Source organism: Ovis aries, chromosome 6, assembly GCF_016772045.2.
Source record: "Ovis aries strain OAR_USU_Benz2616 breed Rambouillet chromosome 6, ARS-UI_Ramb_v3.0, whole genome shotgun sequence".
Taxonomy (NCBI): domain Eukaryota; kingdom Metazoa; phylum Chordata; class Mammalia; order Artiodactyla; family Bovidae; genus Ovis; species Ovis aries.
The window spans coordinates 67,553,385-67,576,457 of record NC_056059.1 but is presented as its reverse complement, the minus strand read 5'-3'; the positions used below and the strand labels follow the sequence as shown (position 1 = coordinate 67,576,457).

Below are 23,073 nucleotides of genomic sequence, written 5' to 3'. Positions count from 1 at the left end.
GGCTCAAGGTGCAGCTCAAAGAGGCAACTTCTCCATGCAACCTTCTCTTACTCTTCTCCTGGAAGAATCAACCTCTTCTTCCTTTGTGTCCCACTACATTTTGTTCAGGAAAGAACCTTCTACACTGCCTCATGAGTAATCATCTCTTCCCAATCAGCTGGAAATTCGTGAGAACAGGAGCAGATGCTATATAAATGTTGACTGTGAGAGATGGAGGGGTGAGGAGGTGCAGGGGAGATACTTGAAACGTCTGAGGATATGTGGGTTAATTCCAGATATTTAATATCCTGTGTATGGAATGTAAGGCTTTTTGATTTGGGGACATAAATTATTCATTGTGACCTATTCATACTTCCTTTCATAACTCGAAACAAGAAGTGTATGAATTACATTGTTCACAACTGTGATATCCATGAAACAAGCAACAGTGAGATAGCTCTCAATTTGGCATTTTAAATAATTGTGCTGATTCTAGGTTAACTGTCTGATGTTTTAATTTGATTAAGTTAAATCCAATTTCAATTCCAGTGTTTTCCTGGGCTGCCCATACCACATATCCATTGAGCTCCCACTGTGCTGGGTGCTGGTGGTGACCACATGAGGCAGGTGCCCATCCCCTACCCATCTGTTATGGACATGGAGTATTCCATGAGAGTCTCACAGTTAACTACATATTATGATATGTAGAAGTTAGCAAAAGTACTTTCAGAAAAAGTACAGGCTGCTTTTGTTTCAAAGTGTGAGGTATGTGAGTAGGACCAAAACATTCTAATGGTGCAAGATGTATTAAATGGAGCCACCTGAAAATACCAGTATTTGATCATTTTTCACTTCTAAAAGGGTAGTTTCTTATGGTTTGACCTAATATTACCTTTGTGAATTGATGAGAAAAGCCACCTCTCTTTCTGAATCCACTTAAAAGCCTGTGGCTTGGTAATATGGAGGTTTCAGATGTTCTTACAGAAGTCATTTGCTATAGAAACTCCTACAAGTTCCTGGAAAGCCTTGCAAAGCCTGTTGCTGTCTAGGTGGTATGATATGGTCCCTCTGCACTCAGAAGGGAGCTAAGGGGGTAAGGAAGAGAGAATCAAACAGATAAGGCCCCTCACAGGTGCTGGTGGGCCCACAGTGAGCATAGCTTGGCTTCTGGGCTGTAGGGGTCATGTATTTGGCATTGGAGAGCATCTCTTGGAATGGCCATATATTCTGCAACATGGATTAATTTTTATTAGATTATTTGAGAGTTAATTGTATTAGCAATAGCAGAGTAAGAGAGGATGAACAGTTTAAGGATGGCCCCCAGCTGTGATAACCAATAAAGAGTAGAGTAGCACAGTCTAGAACTCTGTCTTCATTTGCTCTTGGTCAACTGGTTTAATGTCAGTGCCCCCATGTACCTAATTATACAATACAGATGCTAAACAACTCATTTTTTCAGTAAGATCAGTAGTTTTATAATTAGACTTGAAGCACTTAGAGATTGATGGATGCAAAGAGTTAGATGAGACCTCTGAGAGCACTGTGTGAGCATCAGGAATTGTGTTGGTTCCTCTTTTGAATCCATTGTTCACAGTACCAACAAGGATAGCTAAATCTTCATTAGCAGCGCTTAAGCAATCTGTTCATCTCTACTGTTTTTACCTGTTTATAATGCGCACTTTCTGTACTTTCACAAGGAATTTTTGTAAGTATATTCAACAACTGCTTTGATCAGGGTTTTTAAAAATATGATGGGAAGAAATATTTTTTTAGACTTCTCAAACGTACTCAAGTGTGGACAGAATAGCACACTGACTTGTATGTATCCAGCACCTGGCTAAATAACCCCAAGTCATACTCCCCATGCCCACTTTGGTTATCTTGTGGCACATCCTTCGCACTCTCAGTATCTTATAGAAATCACATAGTTTCTTCTACATATGCTTCCGTATCCATCCCCAAAAGACACAGAGTACCCATCTTTTTGCTGTTTTGTTTTTATGAAAGTACATTTGGTTTGCAGTGTTCAGGAATACAGCAAAGCTAGACATATATATATATATATATCTATTCTTTTTCAGATTATTTTCCCTTATTACAAATATTGAGCATAGTTCCCTGTGCTATACAGTAGGTCCTTCTTGATTATTTTATATATAGTAGCGTGTATATGTTAGTTCCAGACTTCCAGTTTCTCTCTCCCCCTGCCTTTCCCCTTTGGTAACCAGAAGTTTGCTTTCTGTCTGTGAGTCTGGTTCTGTTTTGTATGTAAGTTCATTTGTATCGTATTTTTTTTTTAACAAAGTCTGCGTCTTAATTAGAACCTTAATACTATCACACATCTCAAAACATATCAACAGAACTTCCTTGATGGCATGAAGCAGGCCCAGTTAGTGGAAGAAATTGTTTTTAAAATAGTTTTATCCATAGAATGTTCACAATTAAGAGATTGTGCTACCAATGTTTTCTGTAAATTAATTGTAATACAAAGTGAATATTCCTATAGAAACCATAGTAAAAGCAGTGGTTAGCACCCATTAGGCCTCCAGAAATCCATGGAACTAGACACTTTCATGTATTTCTCTTTGAATATCTTACTGTGGGGAGAATTGATAGACGGTTCATCTTTTCTTAGGAGAGATCTCAATATAAGATACACATTTTCTCTTTCTTGCTGGTGTTGTCCCATGTGATTCCTTCTCCCCATGTCCACCTCCTCATTCTCCTTCCCTTCACCCCTATCTCTTAGGCCCCCCTAGAAGCAAAAGGAAGGAACTTTCCCCAGCATGACTGATTATCTTTACTGGCAAAAAGGAAGGATGTTGCTTTCTTGCGGGCAGCAAGCAGTCTAGGGAAGCTACGTTATATGTAGTTGAATGTTTTAAAGGTATTTTAGTGAGCAGACTGCAGGATGATCCTGTTAACACTGGGGCAAACTAGAGAAATGTCGTATATGGTCCAGTAGAAACTTATTTAAAGGCCAAGTTCATGCACTGGTCTTGCAGGATCCTAGCACAGCTGGGTTTATTTTAAAGAAATCTTATCTCCAAATCTTACTTCTCTACAGGCACCTTTGTGGTTCACTCACATCAGATAAGCAAAGAGGTTTTTTGTTTTTTTTTTAGTGGAGAATCTGGAGGTCTCACATGGGTAGTGCATAGATAAAGTTCCCAGGAGGTTGTGAGCCTCCTAACATTCCCCTTGCTCAGAAACCCAGTCCTGCCTGCATGTCATAGGTCAGCCTTCAGGATGAGGCTGGGAGCAGTTACCACAGGGGTTTCCCACCCCTGGGACTATCGTTTCTCTGAACAATCACTTCATCAATCCATTTGGCCACGAAGGGGATACTGGGAGTAGGGGTGGAAATCGTACCCCTAATTGTGCTGCAGAAGTAGGCTCATGCCACATGCAAAAGCCACAGAGTTTGCTGAGTGTGTTGGCATTACTCATTGCCCTGCCACGCACCACTTATCCCGGAAACTGCATTTTCAATTTTGCCCTGTTTGCTCTATAATTTTTACCCACCAGAAACTCACACAGCTTCTCTCTCCTAAGTTCCTCTTGATTAGAAATCATGTTTTTGTGATTCTAGTTATTTATACTTTCAAAAAGATATAAAATATCATTAAAAAAAAAACATGAACACATGACTTGTTCACTGGAGAGCCTCAGAACATGTGTGAGCAAACATATGTGCAGTCACATACATGCGGGTGCGCACAGAACCCCTGATACAGAAGCAAGGCTCTGCTTGTCACTGTCAACAGTAGAAACTTGAAAACTGAAACCTAGGTTAAAAGACTTTCCTTCTTTTATCCCCTTCTTTCTCTTTTACTACTTAAACATACAAACAAATAAGATTTGCAGCGGCTTATCCAGTGATTACCTTCTCTGTGGTTGAGGAGGGGTCCCTTGACAGAGTTGTATTTCTGAGAATGTAATGTGTCAGTTACTGTGTTCATTTGTAGTCACACATTCAGCAATGTGCTTTGACTGAACAGGAGGGCAGAAAAAGGGCCTCTTAGGTCCTGGAAATTTGTGGTGTGCCTGTGCCCATCTGGGTTGGTGTATGTCTGAGACAGCAATGGCAGAAATAAAGCTAGCTGCAATGGAAGTGAAAGTTGTCTAACTCTTTGCAACCCCATGGACTATACAGCCCATGGAATTCTCTAGGCCAGAATATTGGAGTGGGTAGCCTTTCCCTGCTCCAGGGGATCTTCCCAACCCACTAGCTGAAACCCTGCTCTAAAATAGCATAGTCAAACAGATAGCTTGTGGGAAGCTGCCGTACAGCACAGGGACCTCAGCTTGGTGCTCTGTGATGACCTAGATGTGTGGGATGGTGTGAGTGTGGGAGGGAGATTCAAGAGGGAGGTGATATCTGTATACATTTAGCTTATTCACATTATTGTCCGCAGAAATTAACACAACATTGTAAAGTAGTTATCCTCTAATTAAAAAAAAAAATTGATGGCTGTGACAGGATATTATGAAATCAGATTCAAGGAAGGCCTCCTCCCTGCTTAGCTGAATCCTCTTCTGTTCATTCATGTTTTCATTCATTCATGTCCAACCCTGGGACCCTGTGGACTGTAGCCTGCCAGGCTCCTCTTTCCATGGAATTCTCCAGGCAAGAATACTGGAGTGGGTTGTCATTTCCTTCTCCAGGGGATCTCAACCCAGGGATCGAACCCAAGTCTCCTGCATCTCCTGCAGTGGCAGGTGGGTTCTTTACCACTGTGCCGCCTGGGAAGCATTCACTCATTCATTCATGCACAAGTCATCAGGCACCTGCCACATGTCAGGTGCTGCGGAGGAGGTGGGTGTGTCTTTCCCACTTAGTGACCTTTATCCTGCCTGCCTCGAAGAAGTCGGTCATGAGAAAAGGAGAAAGAGGAAGGTAGGGCTGGGCACCAGCATTAGGGAAAGGTATTAAATTAATTGTATTTCTTAACCAGAAAAATTTAGCACTGGATGAATCAGGTAGGTGGATGAGTTGTTTCTAAATCAAAACAAATACTAAGGCAGAGCCTTCATTTAATTGAGAGCTGATTAATTGCCTACTTCATTTTTATACCAGTTTTTTTTTATTTGTTTGTTGTTAAGTTTTCTAAGTCTTTGATTTATCTAAAACTTTTTCATATAGGTCACTATAGAGTATTGAGTAGAGTTCCCCGTGCTATACAGTAGGTCCTTATTAGTTATCCATTGTATATATAGTAGTGCATACATGTCAGTCCCAATCTCCAACTTATCCCTCCTGCCTTCACCTCTGGAGAAGGCAATGGCACCCCACTCCAGTACTCTTCCCTGGGAAATCCCATGAACAGAGGAGCGTGGTAGGCTACAGTCCATGGGGTCACTAGAGTCAGACACGACTGAGCGACTTCACTTTCACTTTTCACTTTCCTGCATTGGAGAAGGAAATGGCAACCCACTTCAGTGTTCTTGCCTGGGGAATCCCAGGGACAGAGGAGCCTGGTAGGCTACAGTCCATGGGGTCACTAGAGTCAGACACGACTGAGCGACTTCACTTTCACTTTTCACTTTCCTGCATTGGAGAAGGAAATGGCAACCCACTTCAGTGTTCTTGCCTGGGGAATCCCAGGGACAGAGGAGCCTGGTGGGCTGCCATCTATGGGATTGCACAGAGTCGGACATGACTGACGCGATTTAGCAGCAGCAGCAGCAGCAGCCTTTACCTCCTGGTAACCATAAGATTGTTTTCTATATCTGTAACTCTTTTTCTGTTCTGTAAATAAGTTCATTTGTACCATTTTTTAAAATTCTATTTGTAAGCAATATCATACCGTATTTGTCCTTCTCTGTCTGACTTAACTTCACCCAGTATGACAATCTCTGAGTTCATTTATGTTTCTGCAAATGGCATTATTTTTTTTTTTTATATATAGCAGAGTAATATTCAGTGTAGGGCTTCCCAGGTGGATCAAGTGGTAAAGAAGACTAAGAGTACGTGGCTTAAGTGTTAGTTGCTCAGTCGTGTCCGACTCTGTGCAACCTTGTTGACTGTAGCCTCTCCAGACTCCTCCGTCCATGGGATTTTCCAGACAAGAATACTGGAGTAGGTTGTCATTCCCTTCTTCAAGGGATCTTCCCTACCTAGGGATCGAATCTGGGTCTCCCAGATTACAGGCAGATTCTTTACTGTCTGACCCACCATGGAAGCCCAAGCGGTAAAGAATCTGCCTGCCACTGCAGGGAATGCAGTAGATGTGGGTTTGATCCCTGGGTCAGGAAGAGCCTCTGGAGGAGGAAATGGCAACTCACTCTAGTATTCTTGCCTGCAAAATCCTATGACATAGGAGCCTGCAGGCTACTGTCCCTGGGATCTTGAAGAGTTGGACACAGCTGAATGGCTGAGCATGCAATATTCAATTGCATATATGTACCACATCTTCTTTATGCATTCCTGTTGATGAGGACATTTCATGTCCTGTGAAAGTGGAAAAAAAGTGAAAGTGTTAGTTGCTCAGTCGTGTCTGATTCTTTGTGACCCCATGGACTGTAGCTTGCCAGGCTCCTCTGTCCATGGAATTGTCCAGGCAAGAATACTGCAGTCGGTAGCCATTCTCTTCTCCAGGGGATCTTCCTGACTCAGGGACTGAACCTGGGTCTCCTGCATTGCAAGTGAATTCTTGACCATCTGAGCCACTGTAAATTGTGCTGCAATTAACGTTGGGATGCATGCATCTTTTCAAATTATGGTTTCCTTTGGGTAGATGCCAAGAGATGGATTACTGGATCCTGTGGTAACTCTGTGTTTAGTTTTTAAAAGAACCTCCAAACTGTTCTCCATAGTGGCTGTAGCAATATACATGCCCACCAATAGTATAGGAGGCTTCCCTTTTCTCTACACCCTCTCTAGCATTTATTATTTGTAGATTTTTTATGACCATTCTGACCGTGTGCGGTGATATCTCATTGTATTTTTGATTTGCATTGAGGATCTTTTCATGTACTTTTTTGGCTACCTATATGTCTTCCTTGGAGGAAGGTCTATTTAGATCTTCCACTCATTTTTTGATTGGGTGTGTGTGTGTGTGTGTTTTTTTAAGAGTTTCTTTTTCTGTGAACCATGTTTAAAGTCTTTATTAAATTTGTTAATATAGCTTCCATTGTTTTAGTTTTTTTTACCTCAAGGCATGTGGGATATTACTTCCCCGACTGAGGGTCCATCCCACCCCCTCTGCACTGGAAGGTAAAATCTGAAGTGCTGGACCTTCAAAGAAAGTCCCAAGGTTGTTTGATATTGAGCTGCGTGAGCTATTTGAAGTCTATGATTTAGAACAGTAAATTATTAGCAAAGAATTTCTTAGTTTCTAAATATTCCCAGATTTTAAGATCTCTAAAGGCAGGGGCCATATTTTTTTTTTCAGCTTTGTTGAGGTTATAATTGATATATAGTAAACTGCATGTTATAATTGATATATAGTAAACTGCATGATAGGCTACCACTACAGTATTCTTGGGCTTCCCTGGTGGCTCAGTTGATAAAGAATCTGCCTGCAATGGGGGAGACCTGGGTTTGATCCCTGGGTTGAGAAAGATTCCCTGGAGAAAGGAATGAATATCCACTCCAGTATTCTAGCCTGGAGAATTCTACAGACTGTATAGTCCATGGGGTCACAAAGAGTTGGACATGACTGAGCAACTTTCACTTTCAAACTACATGTATTATTTGAGAAGTCTTGACATATGTATATACCTGTGAAGCCATTACTACAATAAAATAATGAACATATCCATTACCCCTCAAATTTTCTTCATGCTGTTTTTATAATTTGTACCCCACGGAAGAACTGTACAAAAAAGATCTTCACGACCAAGATAATCATGATGATGTGATGACTAATCTAGAGCCAGACATCTTGGAATGTGAAGTCAAGTGGACCTTAGAAAGCATCACTACGAACAAAGCTAGTGGAGGTGATGGCATTCCAGTTGAGCTGTTTCAAATCCTGAAAGATGATGCTGTGAAAGTGCTGCACTCAATATGCCAGCAAATTTGGAAAACTCAGCAATGGCCACAGGACTGGAAAAGGTCAGTTTTCATTCCAATCCCAAAGAAAGGCAATGCCAAAGAATGCTCAAACTACCGCACAATTGCACTCATCTCACATTCTAGTAAAGTAATACTCAAAATTTTCCAAGCCAGGCTTCAGCAATACGTGAACTGTGAACTCCCTGATGTTCAAGCTGGTTTTAGAAAAGGCAGAGGAACCAGAGATCAAATTGCCAACATCTGCTGGATCATGGAAAAAGCAAGAGAGTTCCAGAAAAACATGTATTTCTGCTTTATTGACTATGCCAAAGCCTTTGACTGTGTGGATCACAATAAACTGTGGAAAATTCTGAAAGAGATGGGAATACCAGACCACCTAACCTGCCTCTTGAGAAATCTGTATGCAGGTCAGGAAGCAACAGTTAGAACTGGGCATGGAGCAACAGACTGGTTCCAAATAGGAAAAGGAGTATGTCAAGGCTGTATATTGTCACCCTGCTTATTTAACTTATATGCAGAGGACATCATGAGAAACACTGGACTGGAAGAAACACAAGCTAGAATCAAGATTGCTGGGAGAAATATCAATAACCTCAGATATGCAGATGACACCATCCTTATGGCAGAAAGTGAAGAGGAGCTTAAAAGCCTCTTGATAAAAGTGAAAGAGGAGAGTGAAAAAGTTGGCTTAAAGCTCAACATTCAGAAAACGAAGATCATGGCATCTGGTCCCATCACTTCATGGGAAATAGATGGGAAACAGTAGAAACAGTGTCAGACTTTATTTTTGGGGGCTCCAAAATCACTGCAGATGGTGACTGCAGCCATGAAATTAAAAGATGCTTACTCCTTGGAAGAAAAGTTATGACCAACCTAGATAGCATATTCAAAAGCAGAGACATCGCTTTGCCGACTAAGGTCCATCTAGTCAAGGCTATGGTTTTTCCTGTGGTCATGTATGGATGTGAGAGTTGGACTGTGAAGAAGGCTGAGCGCCGAAGAATTGATGCTTTTGAACTGTGGTGTTGGAGAAGACTCTTGAGAGTCCCTTGGACTGCAAGGAGATCCAACCAGTCCATTCTGAAGGAGATCAACCCTGGGATTTCTTTGGAAGGAATGATGCTAAAGCTGAAACTCCAGTACTCTGGCCACCTCATGCAAAGAGTTGACTCATTGGAAAAGACTCTGATGCTGGGAGGGATTGGAGGCAGGAGGAGAAGGGGATGACTGAGGATGAGATGGCTGGATGGCATCACGGGCTCAATGGACGTGAGTCTGAGTGAAATCTCGGAGATGGTGATGGACAGGGAGGCCTGGCGTGCTGCGATTCATGGGGTCGCAAAGTCAGACACGACTGAGCGACTGAACTGAACTGAACTGAACTGAACCCCCTTTCTATCTCACTATCCCTGGGTAATCACTCATCTGATTTTTGGCACTATAGATTAGTTTGCATGTATGAGGATTTTGAAATAAACTAATATAGCATTTACTCTTTAAAAAGCTAGTTCCTTTCACCTAGCATATTATTTTGAAATATATCCATTTTATTGTATCAATGTTGCATTTCTTTTTATTGCTGTAAACTATTTCATTGTCCTGTCACCTGTTGATGGTCATTGAGGTTGTTTCCAGTTTTCAGCTAATACAAATAAAGCTGCTGGGAAGAACATTTTAGCAGATGTATGGGAGTAAGAGAGCTTTGTTAGTCTGAAGGTGGCAGAATAATCATAATTTAGAAGGTGACTCTATGGACTTCTGTTTGTGATCTTAGTGTTTGCATGTGGCAATTAGTAGTTCTAAAAACTGAAAAATGTATATAATATATATAAATATATATATATTTATATAATATAATAAACACTGGTTGATATTACTTTCACTTACATGCCTTTGGCCAGCGATTGGGCACACGGTCTTACCCAAATGCATGGAGATAGGAAAATACAGTCTAGCTGGGCAACCAGGAAGAAGGGGGAAACATGGCAGTCGAGATCTCGAGCATCATCTCTGCTCCCTAGGCCTCATAGTCTTTGGATTGAATTGATTAAGTCTGGAATTCATTGAATTTGGATGTCTGTCACATGAAATTTATAAAGTAAGAGATCTATATATGTTGATTTCTACAGAACTCACTCCAGTTTTTACTAAGTTTAAGTAAATTGCTTTTAGACTTACTTGCAAATACTTGTATTAGTAGGTTTTGCTTTCAACTATGATAAAACATAACTGGTATTAGTTTTAAAAAGTGCCCTTGGGTTACAAAAGAGTATTAGGAAAAGGGTGCCAGAAGTATAGAAGGAAGAGGAAGAGGAAAGAGGAAATGGTTACTTGGGGGGAATAAAAACTTTAACTTTGAATACAGTGAAAAACAGTCTCCAGAAACCTTATAATCATCTCTATCAACACAATATTATTTGAAGATTATTATGTGATTTTGGAAATGAATTTCTTTTTGTCTTCAGATTCCTTATCATTTATCCTGTTTTTGTTTTGGATGTTATGTTAGAAACCATAATCTTCATAAGTGAGCCATGCTTATGTATGTAACTACTGGCTTCTTAATGTAAAAGTACTCTTTTTATTTGTTTGTTTGATTAAAGTCACTTTGTAAATTGTAAGGCCCTTATGTCAGTTATTATTATGAGCTGATTAAAAGGGAGGAAAAAAATATTAAGATGTCAAGTTTTTGGTTTAGTTTTCTTCTAGTTTTTCATTGGAATTTAGTACTTAGTAAAGTACTAAATAGAATACCAAGAATACCAATAGAATTACCAAGTTGGAAATGACTTTATATTTATTCTACTTCTCCTGATACTGGAAAGGCCTATATCAAAATTATTTCCAGTATCCACACGCACACGGTCATAACCATCCTGAGGTTTTCCTTGTTTCTTATGATTAATGTGTCCTGTTGCTCTTGAGGCCCATTCTTTCAGCTCTGTTCTGAGTGGAAAGGGAAAACAACCTTCATGTATGAAACACGCCTTTTTACTCATTTGAGATTTTTGGTAGAATACATCAATTTATTTCTTTCCTTTTCAAGAGTTGATTGAAAACTCTATGGCCTTTTTTTTTTTTTTTTTTTTTATTTTTTTTTTTTTTTTTTTTTTTGCTCTCTTTTTTTTTTATTTTTTATTTTTTTTATTTTTTATTTTCTTTTATTTTTAGTTTTTATTATTGACCCCTCTGAACTTTCATTGTCAACTTGATTATTCCTTTCCTTAACCTTAGCAAATGGCTAGTTGTAAATTCCATAAGGGCAAGAAATTCTGTGCTTTTAAAATCTCTATCATGGTTCTTTGGTATCTCTGTGCCTGGTGGTAGAAGGAAACCAAAATCAATCTTTAATTAATGTGACTGAGTGAAGAAACGGTCATGATAGAATATAGTGAATGTCACTAGTAAGCTTTGATGCTGCCCATCTGCTGAGGACTGTGAGATTTAAGAACTTCACTATTATTATATATAACATATCTTTTGTCTGTATTCTCTGGAAGGTCCTTTGTCATTAAACATGCCACGTCAACAGCCATCCTTGGGTTTGTACTTATGGTCTGTTTTAATTGTTGTGTCCTTTGGAGAAAACAAGCTGACTGAACACTAAACAATTTAACTGGACCAGATGGAGTCCTAACGAAAGCATGGCAGTGTGTGTGCAACTAACTGGTTTGGGGTGTGCTTTTAATGTGTGCTGTGTGTGTGTTCAGTCACTCAGTTGTGTCTGACTCTGCAACCTCATGGACTATAGCCCACCAGGCTTCTCTGTCCATAGAGTTTTAATTCCATAGTTTGGGGAGAGAGATTCAATTCCAGCAAATAGCCCAGCCCTCACATTCAAGCTGTTAGTTTGAATCTTATTTACTGTCCAGTTTACATTTAATTGGTGAACTTGCTTTGATCTTATACCTATTAAGAATTATAAACATGAGAAATTTCCACTGAGTTAGTTTGTACTCAGTTAAGTGATATCAAGTTACTAAAGAGTACATAGCACTTGAGAAATCAGGATTGGAATTAGAGTTAAGGTCTTGGTTTGTTGTGTGACTTCTGCCCAGTTAATTACACGCTGTCAGCCTTGATTTCTTCATCGGTAAAGTGGGGTAGCAGCTCTCATAATGATGTGAGGATTCACTGAATTACCATTAAAGGTGCACACAGTGCCTGGCTCAGAGTAATTGTTATGGTTTGACATAAGATAATTTTATTTTCTTAAAATAAGTGTTCACAAATACTCAGGCTTGAGAGACCAGGAGTCAGGTAAAAGCTTCTGTGAGTTTGAAAGATGTGGTTTCAGTTCTAGCTCAGCCACTCATCACCTCTCAGCTACTCAGTTTCCTAACAACTTCCCAGGGTTGTTGTGAAGATGAATTAATAGTAGATGCTGCTGTTTAGAGAGTGACTTCCCTATACCAGCCACTGTACTGAACACCTTTGTACCTTATCTTTTTTCCTGCTTAGAGCTTAGTGAAATGAGCAGTGAAATTATCCTTTATCCTTAGTGAAATTATCCTATACCTTCAGAGGGACCCAGAGAAGGCAGAATGTGGCTGGACTCAGGATCTGCCTGCCTCCAAAGTCCATGCCCCCGACCTGAGGTCCCTGCAGTGCACAGGTAATTCATCCAGTAGCTTTCTTCTGTGGCAGGCAGCTGAGAATAGCCACATTAGGAATAAAAGTTGTGATACAGGGGGAAAGGGAGGAACCATTAATAATATCGGAGGGAAACTCTTATTGTGCATAGTAAGTCTTAGGACAGGGATGTAGAAAGGAGGACCCGAGGGTGTTTTGCAGGTAAACCTGGGGCCAGCTCTGGATATTTGTATACAATCATAAAATTTTAGTTTAATTTGGAGTTGTTATTGATATTTTAAAAAATATTTTAATTCTAGAAATTAAAGGAAAATAGGGTATCTTGTAAGACTTTCCCAGGGGCAGGTTCTCTTTCATCTAATTCCCAGTTTTACTGTTCTGCTGATGTGTTGTTTTACACACGTCATATTTCATCTGTCTCTCTAGTTTCCCTATGTAAACAATGGACAAAATGACCATTAGTTACCTATTCCTAATTTGGTCTCAAATAATCATTTTGGTGTCCTTTCCTACACTTCCCCTGAACCACTTTGAACTTTAGCCACAATGAATTTCTGTTCCCTAAATCAGTGCTTTGTTGTTTTTTTCGCCTGAGTTCTCTTCTCCACTTTCTCTAAAAGAAAACTTGTACTTATCTTTTAAAAAGCAAATCAAAATATCAGTTCCTCCCTGAAACTTTCCTGCCTTTTCCTGGCTCATTCCATAGCATAGCATGACACATGACTTCATCTTTATTTGATTGTGAGTCATTTCCCCCTTCCCCTTCCACCTACCATATTATTGTGAGCTCCTCTTGAGGGGACTCTCAACCCCTTTCCGTAATGTTGAGACTGCAGCACACAGCACTGTGCTTGGTGTCTGATCAGTGTTTGCCAGCAGGATGGGTAAAGTAATGAATGACCAACTTAAGTGTGAACCTTTATCTGTAAATTTCATAGGGAAGTATTTGAATTAATAAACCCAAATGTTGGTAGAGTACAATAGATTATATATCATGGGATGTGTATTTAGGGGGGCATAAACCAGCCCACCCCCGATTTTCCTATATAGATTAACTGGCATCTGTCAGCCGCTTTTAGTCACGGGGGCAGATGGTAAGTGGAGATAGGCGTTTCAGAAAGTGATGATGGTCTGCTGCTCAAGAGCTAAGAGAGCTGGCAGGTGATAAATGACCCCAGAGCAGTGTCTGAAAAAGCTCCATGATGTATCAACAGGGATTTTCTCCAGGGTTGGGGGATTAAAGGTCACTTGATTTTCTTCGTGCTGTTAATATTTTCGAAGGTTTCTACAGTGAACACGTGTGACGTATTAATAGGATCACAGTTTCTTCTGCCCACTAACTGGCATAAGCCCAGGAACAGGGTAGGTGGCCTTGTCTAACTAGCCCCCTTGGCACTGTGCACCAGGTTCTTTACAAGTTGGGCCCTGTTCACCTGCCTCATGGAGAAGGCAATGACACCCCACTGCAGTACTTTTGCCTGGAAAATCCCATGGAAGGAGGAGCCTGGTGGGCTGCATTCAGTGGGGTCACTAGAGTCGGACACGATTAAGCAACTTCACTTTTACTTTTCACTTTCATGCATTGGAGAAGGAAATGGAAACCCACTCCAGTGTTCTTGCCTGGAGAATCCCAGGGACAGGGAGGCCTGGTGGGTGCTGTCTATGGGGCCGCACAGAGTTGGACACGACTGAAACGATTTAGTAGCAGCAGCAGCAGCTGCCTCATGTACCTTGTGCTTCAGCCACACTTTTTTTCCTACTTATTTATTTTATATAGCAAACACTCACAGATATCATATTATAGATCACTCTTTAAAGCATTTTGCAAATGCTAACTCATTTAACTCTCATAACTATCTAATAATCTCTATGAAGTGGGTACTATTATTATTCCCATTTTATAGATGAGGCAGCTGAGGTCATTCTGGAGTATGTTTTTCATCCCATGTGCTGTAATTTTCATTCCCTTCCTACCGTATTATCAGAATTTCTTTTCTGAAATTAATCATATAAGCCTTGGTTCCCCAGTGTTCTCTTAGCATCTTTTTTATATCCAGCACTTACTACGTATTGCTGTGTTCTCATGTATGTCTCTCCCACAGGTAAACTTGGGCAAGTTACTTAATTTTTGTTTCCTTCTTCTGTAAGATGTGTCTGTTAACTGTTAACTCACAGCAATGGCACAATATTTGGATTGTATGTTCAGGAAATGCACTTTCTCTCTCTGGACTTGGTGTGTTCCTTAACACAGTGGCTGGCACGGAGCAAGTATTGTTCTGTAAGAAACTGAGTGGATGAGACAGAAGGAAAACCAGAGTGACCTAAAGTCAGAGCCTCTGCAGGAGAGAATAGCAGCACTTCCTTAATGCCTCATAAAGGCTTGAGCGGAAGATAGCTGAGCGAAGGCCATTTGGTTTGGTCATGAGTAGTGTTTTTGAGAACAACTTTAGCAGCTGTGGTGAGAAGGGAGGCAGGCAGATTGCACGTGGTTAAGGAGGAGTGGGTGGGAAGGAAATGAAGGCTGAAGGTGTAATACCTCTCTTTCAGGAAGGGAAGGCCAGAAGAAGGTCCTTGGTGTGGATGGCAGAGGCCTGAAGGTGACTATAGCAGAGGTCCCCAGCCTCCAGGCTTGGGACCGATACCTGCTGTCAGATCGCTAATTGCTGTCTAATTGCTGGCAGCAACATTAGGTTAGAAATAAAGTGCACAGGGAATGTAATGCACTTGAAATATCCTAAAACCAATCCCCAACTCCATGGTCCATGGAAAAATTGTCTTCCACGAAATTGGTCCCTGATGCCAAAAAGGTGGGGGACTTCTGATCTGTAGGCAGGAGAAGCAAAGGCCTCAGAAGAGTATGGCTGTAAAGAGCTTTCCTCTGGCTCTTGGGGCGGAAGGTCAGTCCATGCTCAGAATCCATGTTGCCCCATCGAGGACTTGGCTCCATTAATTTTGTCACCTGTTTACAGCTGGGGCATCCAAGGTTGAGGGAGCCTTAGGAGCTGTTTGGGATCCTTGGGTGATGTGTTTAACCTGTCTGAGGTGCAGTTTCCTCATCTGTAAAGTGAGAATTTGGTGAGCATAGAAAGAAATGAGGTCTGTTAAGTGCCAACTATTGTGTCCTTAGCTGTTGTGTCCTTTTAACCTTCTCATAGAGACAGGATGAAACAGAAGAAAAAGAAGGGTGAATCTTAGGGTGTTTTAGGCCTGCAAAAGTAAGAAGTCAGGGATGTGCTTGTGGGACGGCTTCTCTCTTCTCCATGAGGGAGGGACAGGGACAGTCCACTGGGATGAGGGGAATTGGTGGGGTTGGCAGCTCTGTAGCGTTTATGAGACTGGTGGTCTCCGTGGAGGCCACCGGCTTCTCTCCACTGGAGGCAGATGAGACCTGTGAAGGCCTGGCTAAGTATGAGAGGACAGGTAGGATTGTTTTGTGACCTGCTGCTGCCAGGCATGCAGGAGCAGAAGAAGGTGTGGGTAGAACTGGGGACTGACGGAAATGTCAGTGGGGGATGGGGATTCCTGTGTGGGAGTGGGTTGGGGAGAGGGAGAGAGAGATGGGGGTGGAGGGAGGGAGGGAGACAAGGAGGATGGATGCACTGGTAAGATGACGGTCAGGTAACAAATGGGAGCTGATAGTCTGGGAGGGTGGTCTGGGCTAAGGGTGGTGGTAGTTAAAACACAGAGCTGCTTATAAGGAGCAGGGTAGGGACTCCAAAGGTTGTGGCCAGAGGGGAGTTTCAAAGTACTAGATGAAGCAGTTTTGAATGACCAGGGCCAGGGCATGCCTGGGTCACCCCAGATACTACAGTGTTCTTCATCTTCATTTCTCTTCTTCTGTTCTTTGTCATATGACTCCATACATTCTCTTCTAAAGTAATCTTGGTCTTTGTGCAGCTTTTTGTATGGGATGTATCAGTTAATATTATTCAGTAAATATTTTTTATTTCTACATTGTGCTTAAAATCATTTTTAAGGATGCCAAATTGTCTTTGCACATACTACTTTGTATTCTTCTGGATTTTTTTCCCTGGGATAAATTCTCACATGTGAGATCATTATGCTCACGGATGTTAATGTTTTGGAGGGAGAAGTCCTGGTATGTCATTAGTTACTTGCTGTAGGGAGATTTGCAGTGAGCAGGGAGGGAGGGCAATAAGGAAGAAAAAAAAAGAAAAGAAAATTCAAACATAGACTCTGAATGGAGGTTTTGCATGAGCATGCGTCCTCACATCCTCCTGAGTTCTGTGTGCTGGAGTGCAAGATGTCTCTGGCTGGAGTTTGCATCTGTGATCGAGTGGATGGACTTTTGCTTGGTTTGTCTCTGATGCTTTCTTTTTTGGGTTATGAGAGTTGGCTGTCATCTACAAGTTAAGGTGTGTGTCTGTGAGGAAGACAGCAATCAAAAGGAGTCTCTTTCTCAGTTCTAGACCTTTCTGGAGAGGTCAAGGACAGAGCAATTTCAGCTTTGAAAATTAAAAGGCTTAATTATTTTGATTATAACCCTCATAGTGTTAGTATTTTGAATAATTTTAGCCATACAGCCAGGCATGATTTAGATAATTGTGAAGGAGAATATAATGTTTTGAATCAGTGATTTTTAAAACAAATATTGCTATTAATAACATTTTCCCTTTAACTTATGATTGAAATGGTTCTCTTTTTTTAACAGAAAAAGTGCAGAAAGGGATTTATTGATGTGTCAAAAATCAAGTGTGTGGAAATAGTGAAGAACGATGATGGTGTCATTCCCTGTCAAAATAAATATCCATTTCAGGTGAGCTGGCATATTTTTTCGACAGTGAATTTCTGGGCTTTTAGTCATGTTTACTATTTCACATTTAAGTTCCCTGTCATTGCTTTGTTGATTGATTTCTTGCAGCTTTGTTGAAGTATTAATATAATTGACCCATAAGAATCATATATATATAAGGTATAGATTTGATGTTTTGATATATTTCAACATTATGAGATGATTGCTACAATCAAGCTAGTTAACATATCCATCATTTCACGTAGTTACCATTTTCTTTCCTTCCCCCCTCCCTTGTTTTTTTCTCCAGTGGTGAGACACTTATCTCCCTTCTTAGCAAATTTCAAGCATGTAGTGTTGTTAACTGCTATCCCCATGCTGTACCTTAGATCTCCAGAACTCATTCATCTTGCATAACTTCAGCTTTGTACCCTTTGACCAACATCTCCCAGTGCTCCTCCTACCTGCCCCTGTCAGCCACTCTTGCTGTCTCTATGAGTGTGTTTAAGATTCCACATCTGTGATCATGCGATGTGTATCTTTCTGTGTCTGGTTTATTTCACTTATCATGATGCCCTCCAGGTTTATCCACGTTGAGGCAAGTGACAGGGTTTTTCTCTTTTAAAGCTGCATAATGTTCCACTGTGTGTATGTATATATATGTGTTTGTATGTGTATGTGTATATATATAAAACAATTGCTTTTATTCATTAATCTGTCTGTGGACATCTCATGTTTACCAACTAGATGGCTGTCAGAACCCTCTCCTTATTGGGTTTTTATGGGGGCTCCATTACTTAGGCACAGGTGATTACATCATTGGCCATTGATGAATGAATTCAGTCACAGCTCCTCTGTTCTTCTTGGAGCTCTCCACCTCCGAGAAATGAGACTGAAATTTCCAATACTATGATCACAGGGCTGGCTTCACTGGCAGCCAGCACCCTCCCCCACCTTCTCCCAGATTGTCACCTTATTAGCATAATTAAAAATACCCCTTTTCTCAGCGCAGGAAATTCCAAGCGGTTTCTAGGAGCTCTGTGCCAGGAACCGGAACAGAGACCAAATATATATTTGTTGTTATAAATCACAACATCACAGGTGTTAGCTACAAATTGGCACTTGTCATGGGCACTTGCCATTTACCTCTACAAGATGCTGCTGCAGCTGCTGACCTTCAGTACCCCCTGAAAGAAGTTCAGGGTATAGAGTGGAAATGAAGCACTCTGTGTTTTAGGAAAAACTGGCAGGACAGGTCTTCTGATAGATATTTTCAGGAGCTGATTTTATGAGCACAGTTCTTGTATCTCCTCATATCTGGAAAAGCACTAAAATCCTTCATAATGATGACTGTTTAACGAGCCTAGCAGAAACCTTCTGGCAAAATATGTGCTTGATTGCATGTACCCTCCTTTCAGCAAAAGTCACATATATATTGACCATCCCCCTTGCCTCTTTGGAGCAGTTTCTCAGAGTTATCTGACGTGCTGATTCCCGGGCTGCAGTCCTCATTTTGCCCTAAATAAAACTTGCAGCTCTCACATTGTATCTTTTCAAGGTTGACACAGGTATGAAAATCATGGGCCGAATGAGGCAGCATACATCCCCAGAGCCCTCTCTCTTAGTGCTTTATCTTTACCTCTTTATTATATCTCATTTTCTGTCCTGTAATAAGGTATTTCTTAGATTCATTTCTGTATCTCATGTAGTCCTAGCAAAGTGCTAGTTGTATGAATTAATCACTGAGGAGAATATAGCAATATTTGTTCTATGAAAGGAGATCCAACCAGTCCATCCTAAAGGAAATCAGTCCTGAATATTTATTGGAAGGACTGATGCTGGCTGAAACTCCAATCCTTTGTCTACCTGATGAAAAAGAACTGACTCCTTGGAAAAGACCCTGATGCTGGGAAAGATTGAAGACAGAAGGAGAAGGAGACGACAGAGGATGAGATGGTTGGATGGCATCACCAACTCAATGGACATGCGTTTGAGTAAATTCCCAGAGTTGGCAATGGACAGGGAAGCCTGGTGATCCACGGCATTGCAAAAAGTTGGACACGACTGGGTGACTGAACTGAACTGTTCTATGGTGTTCCCATTGTTACTAGACCACATTTATTTGATTAAAATGAATGAGAAGGGATTGTTGACAAAAAACTAATCAGTTGATCTAAGAAAGAAGTGGGGATTTTAAAAAACTATTTTATATTGAAGTATAATTGATTAACAATGTCATGTTAGTTTCAGGTGTACAGCAGAATGATTCAATTATATATATATATATATACCACACACACACACACGTATCTATTTTTTGGGGGGATTGGCATGTACACACTGCCGTGTGTGTGTGTGTGTGTGTGTGTGTGTGTGTGTGTGTGTGTGTATATATATATATATATATACATTTTTTTTTTGGCTTTGCCGTGCAGCTTGTGAGATCTTATTTCCCTGACCAAGGACTGAGCCTGGGCCCTTAGCAGTGAGAGCATGGGTGAAGTCCTAACCACTGTATTGCCAGGGAAGTCCCCATACTGCTGTATTTTAAATGGCTAACCAACAGGGACCTACTGATAGCATGGGGAACTCTGCTCAGTATTATGTAACAATCTACATGGGAAAAGAATTTGAAAAAAAAAAATGGAAAACTTAATTCGAGCCAGAGTTGAGGATTATAACCTGGGAGGAGCATCTCAAAAAGCTCTGAGAACTGTTCCACCTTCTACAAGTCAAGACACAGTTAATGATACATCAGTTTTTGAGTCAGAGGCCTGGACATCATGTGACATATTATTGACAGTTTTACAGAATCCAGATCTGAGCAGCATTGTAGTGGGTCATGTGACCCTTTACAAGATCAAGAAGGAATGCTATCTTTTAAGGCACCGTATTGTTCCTGCTGGGAAGATGATGTTGCTCTTTAGGGTTGAGCAGGTATTTCTGCTGATGGGGAGGTTTGATTTTGCATTACAGAGTTACACAATGTACAGTTGGGGGGAGAGGAGGCTGAAGAGCAGATAAGAATTTTTTGTTTATATTTCTCTAGTCTTGCCATAAAAATATTATTTTTATTTCTCAGGATTATCTATTAAATATGGTCAGGAAGAGCCATCTATTGATGAAAGAGCTATCTGTGTTCAATCTAGTGGCTATTGACATAGTAAAGAGAGGTTTCTAGCCAGATATTTCTTTTTGGTCAATCAGGGTGTTTCTGCCTTGTGACTGATCATCAAGGGTAAAGTGAAGACCAAAATTCTTGGGTTAGATTCCCATTCTTAATTTTGTTATTAATATTAAAAATATTAGGAATAAGACTGTCTAATTGCTTACCTGGAGGTAACTCTAAAAGAGGTACTGTGGTTAAAAGTTTGGAACTTAGAGTCAGGATCTTGGCTTTCTGGATGACATGCTGATGGGCAGGTAAATTAAGGGGTACCATTTGCAGTGTATTCTGTGTGAGTGGTGCCTCCGGGAGCTATTTAGAATTGATGTCTTGGATAGGCCTTAGTCTCCTCTTCTGCAAAATGGGAATACTAATGCCTTGATGGTAGGATTGATTGAGTTAATATCTGTAAAGTTTAGAGTTGGAGTAGTCAGTGCTTAATTAAGCTACCTACTGCAGTTATTTGTAGTGGCAAAAGGAAGGTGTAGGAGTGATCCTGAAAGAGCAGTCCATTCATCTAAATATTATTCAGAAAAATACTTGATTGGAATAATCCCTGTTGTACCAAGTTTACTTAAGGAACTTTAGTTCCTTACATTGCAAGAAATAATAAGATTGGCACAGCATCCTGGCCTCTGTACATTTTTTTCCTCCTGTAAAAGCACAGTCCTTTGCAAAATCCCACTTGATGTAGACATGAAGAAATAAATTTGCTTTTGTAAGAAGGGAATCTAGGTTCTTTGGAAAAGAACTGGAAATTGAAATCGGTTCTTTGGAAAGCAATTGACTTTTGCTTAAAGAATTTCCGAATCTTTTATTGGTTCCTACTAGTAGTCATGTGCAGCCATGAAACTAAAAGATGCTTACTCCTTGGAAGAAAACTTATGACCAACCTAGATAGCATATTGAAAAGCAGAGACATTACTTTGCCGACTAAGGTCCGTCTAGTCAAGGCTATGGTTTTCCAGTAGTCATGTATGGATGTGAGAGTTGGACTGTGAAGAAGGCTGAGCACCAAAGAATTGATGCGTTTGAACTGTGGTGTTGGAGAAGACTTTTGACAGTCCCTTGGACTGCAAGAAGATCCAACCAGTCCATTCTGAAGGAGATCAGCCCTGGGATTTCTTTGGAAGGAATGATGCTAAAGCTGAAACTCCAGTACTTTGGCCACCTCATGCAAAGAGTTGACTCATTGGAAAAGACTCTGATGCTGGGAGGGATTGTGGGCAGTAGGAGAAGGGGATGACCGAGGATGAGATGGCTGGATGGCATCACTGACTCGATGGACGCAAGTCTGAGTGAACTCCGTGAGTTGGTGATGGACAGGGAGGCCTGGCTTGCTGCGATTCATGGGGTCTCAAAGAGTCAGACACGGCTGAGCGACTGAACTGAACAGAACTGAGTAGTCATGTATGGATGTGAGAGTTGGACTGTGAAGAAAGCTGAGCGCAGAAGAATTGATGCTTTTGAACTGTGGTGTTGGAGAAGACTCTTGAGAGTCCCTTGGACTGCAAGGAGATCAAGCCAGTGCATGCTAAAGGAGATCAGTCCTGGGTGTTCTTTGGAAGGAATGATGCTAAAGCTGAAACTCCAGTACTTTGGCCACCTCATGAGAAGAGTTGACTCATTGGAAAAGACTCTGATGCTGGGAGGGATTGGGAGCAGGAGGAGAAAGGGACGACAGAGGATGAAGTAGCTGGATGGCATCACCAACTCGATGGACGTGAGGGAACTCCGGGAGTTGGTGATGGACAGGGAGGCCTGGCGTGCTGCAATTCATGGGGTCACAAAGAGTCAGACACGACTGAGCAACTAAACTGAACTGAACTGATAGTACCAAGGGCTCTGTGCTAGGTAGGAGTGCTATTTCTGACCTGTTCCATTTTTTGTTTTATTTCAGGTTGTGCATGATGCTAACACACTTTACATTTTTGCACCTAGTGCACAAAGCAGGGACCGGTGGGTAAAGAAGTTAAAAGAAGGTAAACTCATATCATGAAATATTAATCTGTACATAATTTCAGAATATAACATTCTTACCACTAGGACAGAACTATCTTACATTTATAATCTTTTAATCGACAATAAATGCTTCTCCAAGGTCATTCTTTTCCTGTAAGTGACACACATCGAAGATAACTTCCTTTTTTTATAATCTGCTTCCTTCTAGTGGCTTATACATAGTTTTTAAGAAAAACAAGCTTTCATTTAATATATAATACATTTGGAGGTGACTAAGCACTGGGCTTTTATGATAGCAGGATTTAGTATTTTCCAAGAAATTGTGTAGTCAACACTTGATGTGGAGGAATTGACTTGTACGTGAAGAATATTCACTTGTAATTTGTCCTGCATAATCCTCATTGCTTTCTCTGAAGAACAAAATGGTGATGGGCTGACTTTTGTGTTGATCCATCACAGTGTAGCAGAGGTTGCTTCTCCTTGTTAGCACAAGGGTGCCTCACCAAAAAAAGGAGGCAAAAGAGAACTGTATGCCTCTTCTGAGTGTTTATGAGGATTTCCTCATAATAAACAGTCCATGGGGTCACAAAAGAGTCA

General features: G+C 40.9%; 1 protein-coding gene across 9 annotated transcripts in view; it reads left to right on the top strand.

Annotated features, from left to right (window-relative positions):
- The window catches only part of TEC (tec protein tyrosine kinase), a 158,245-nt gene that overhangs the window by 90,563 nt on the left and 44,609 nt on the right, over positions 1 to 23,073 (top strand). For all 9 annotated transcript variants that reach the window (XM_027970981.2, XM_042251381.1, XM_060417079.1 and 6 more), the window contains 2 exons: positions 17,268 to 17,372; positions 22,415 to 22,496. In XM_027970981.2, the coding sequence (XP_027826782.2) occupies positions 17,268 to 17,372; positions 22,415 to 22,496 (187 nt within the window). The remainder of the gene's footprint in view (positions 1 to 17,267; positions 17,373 to 22,414; positions 22,497 to 23,073) is intronic.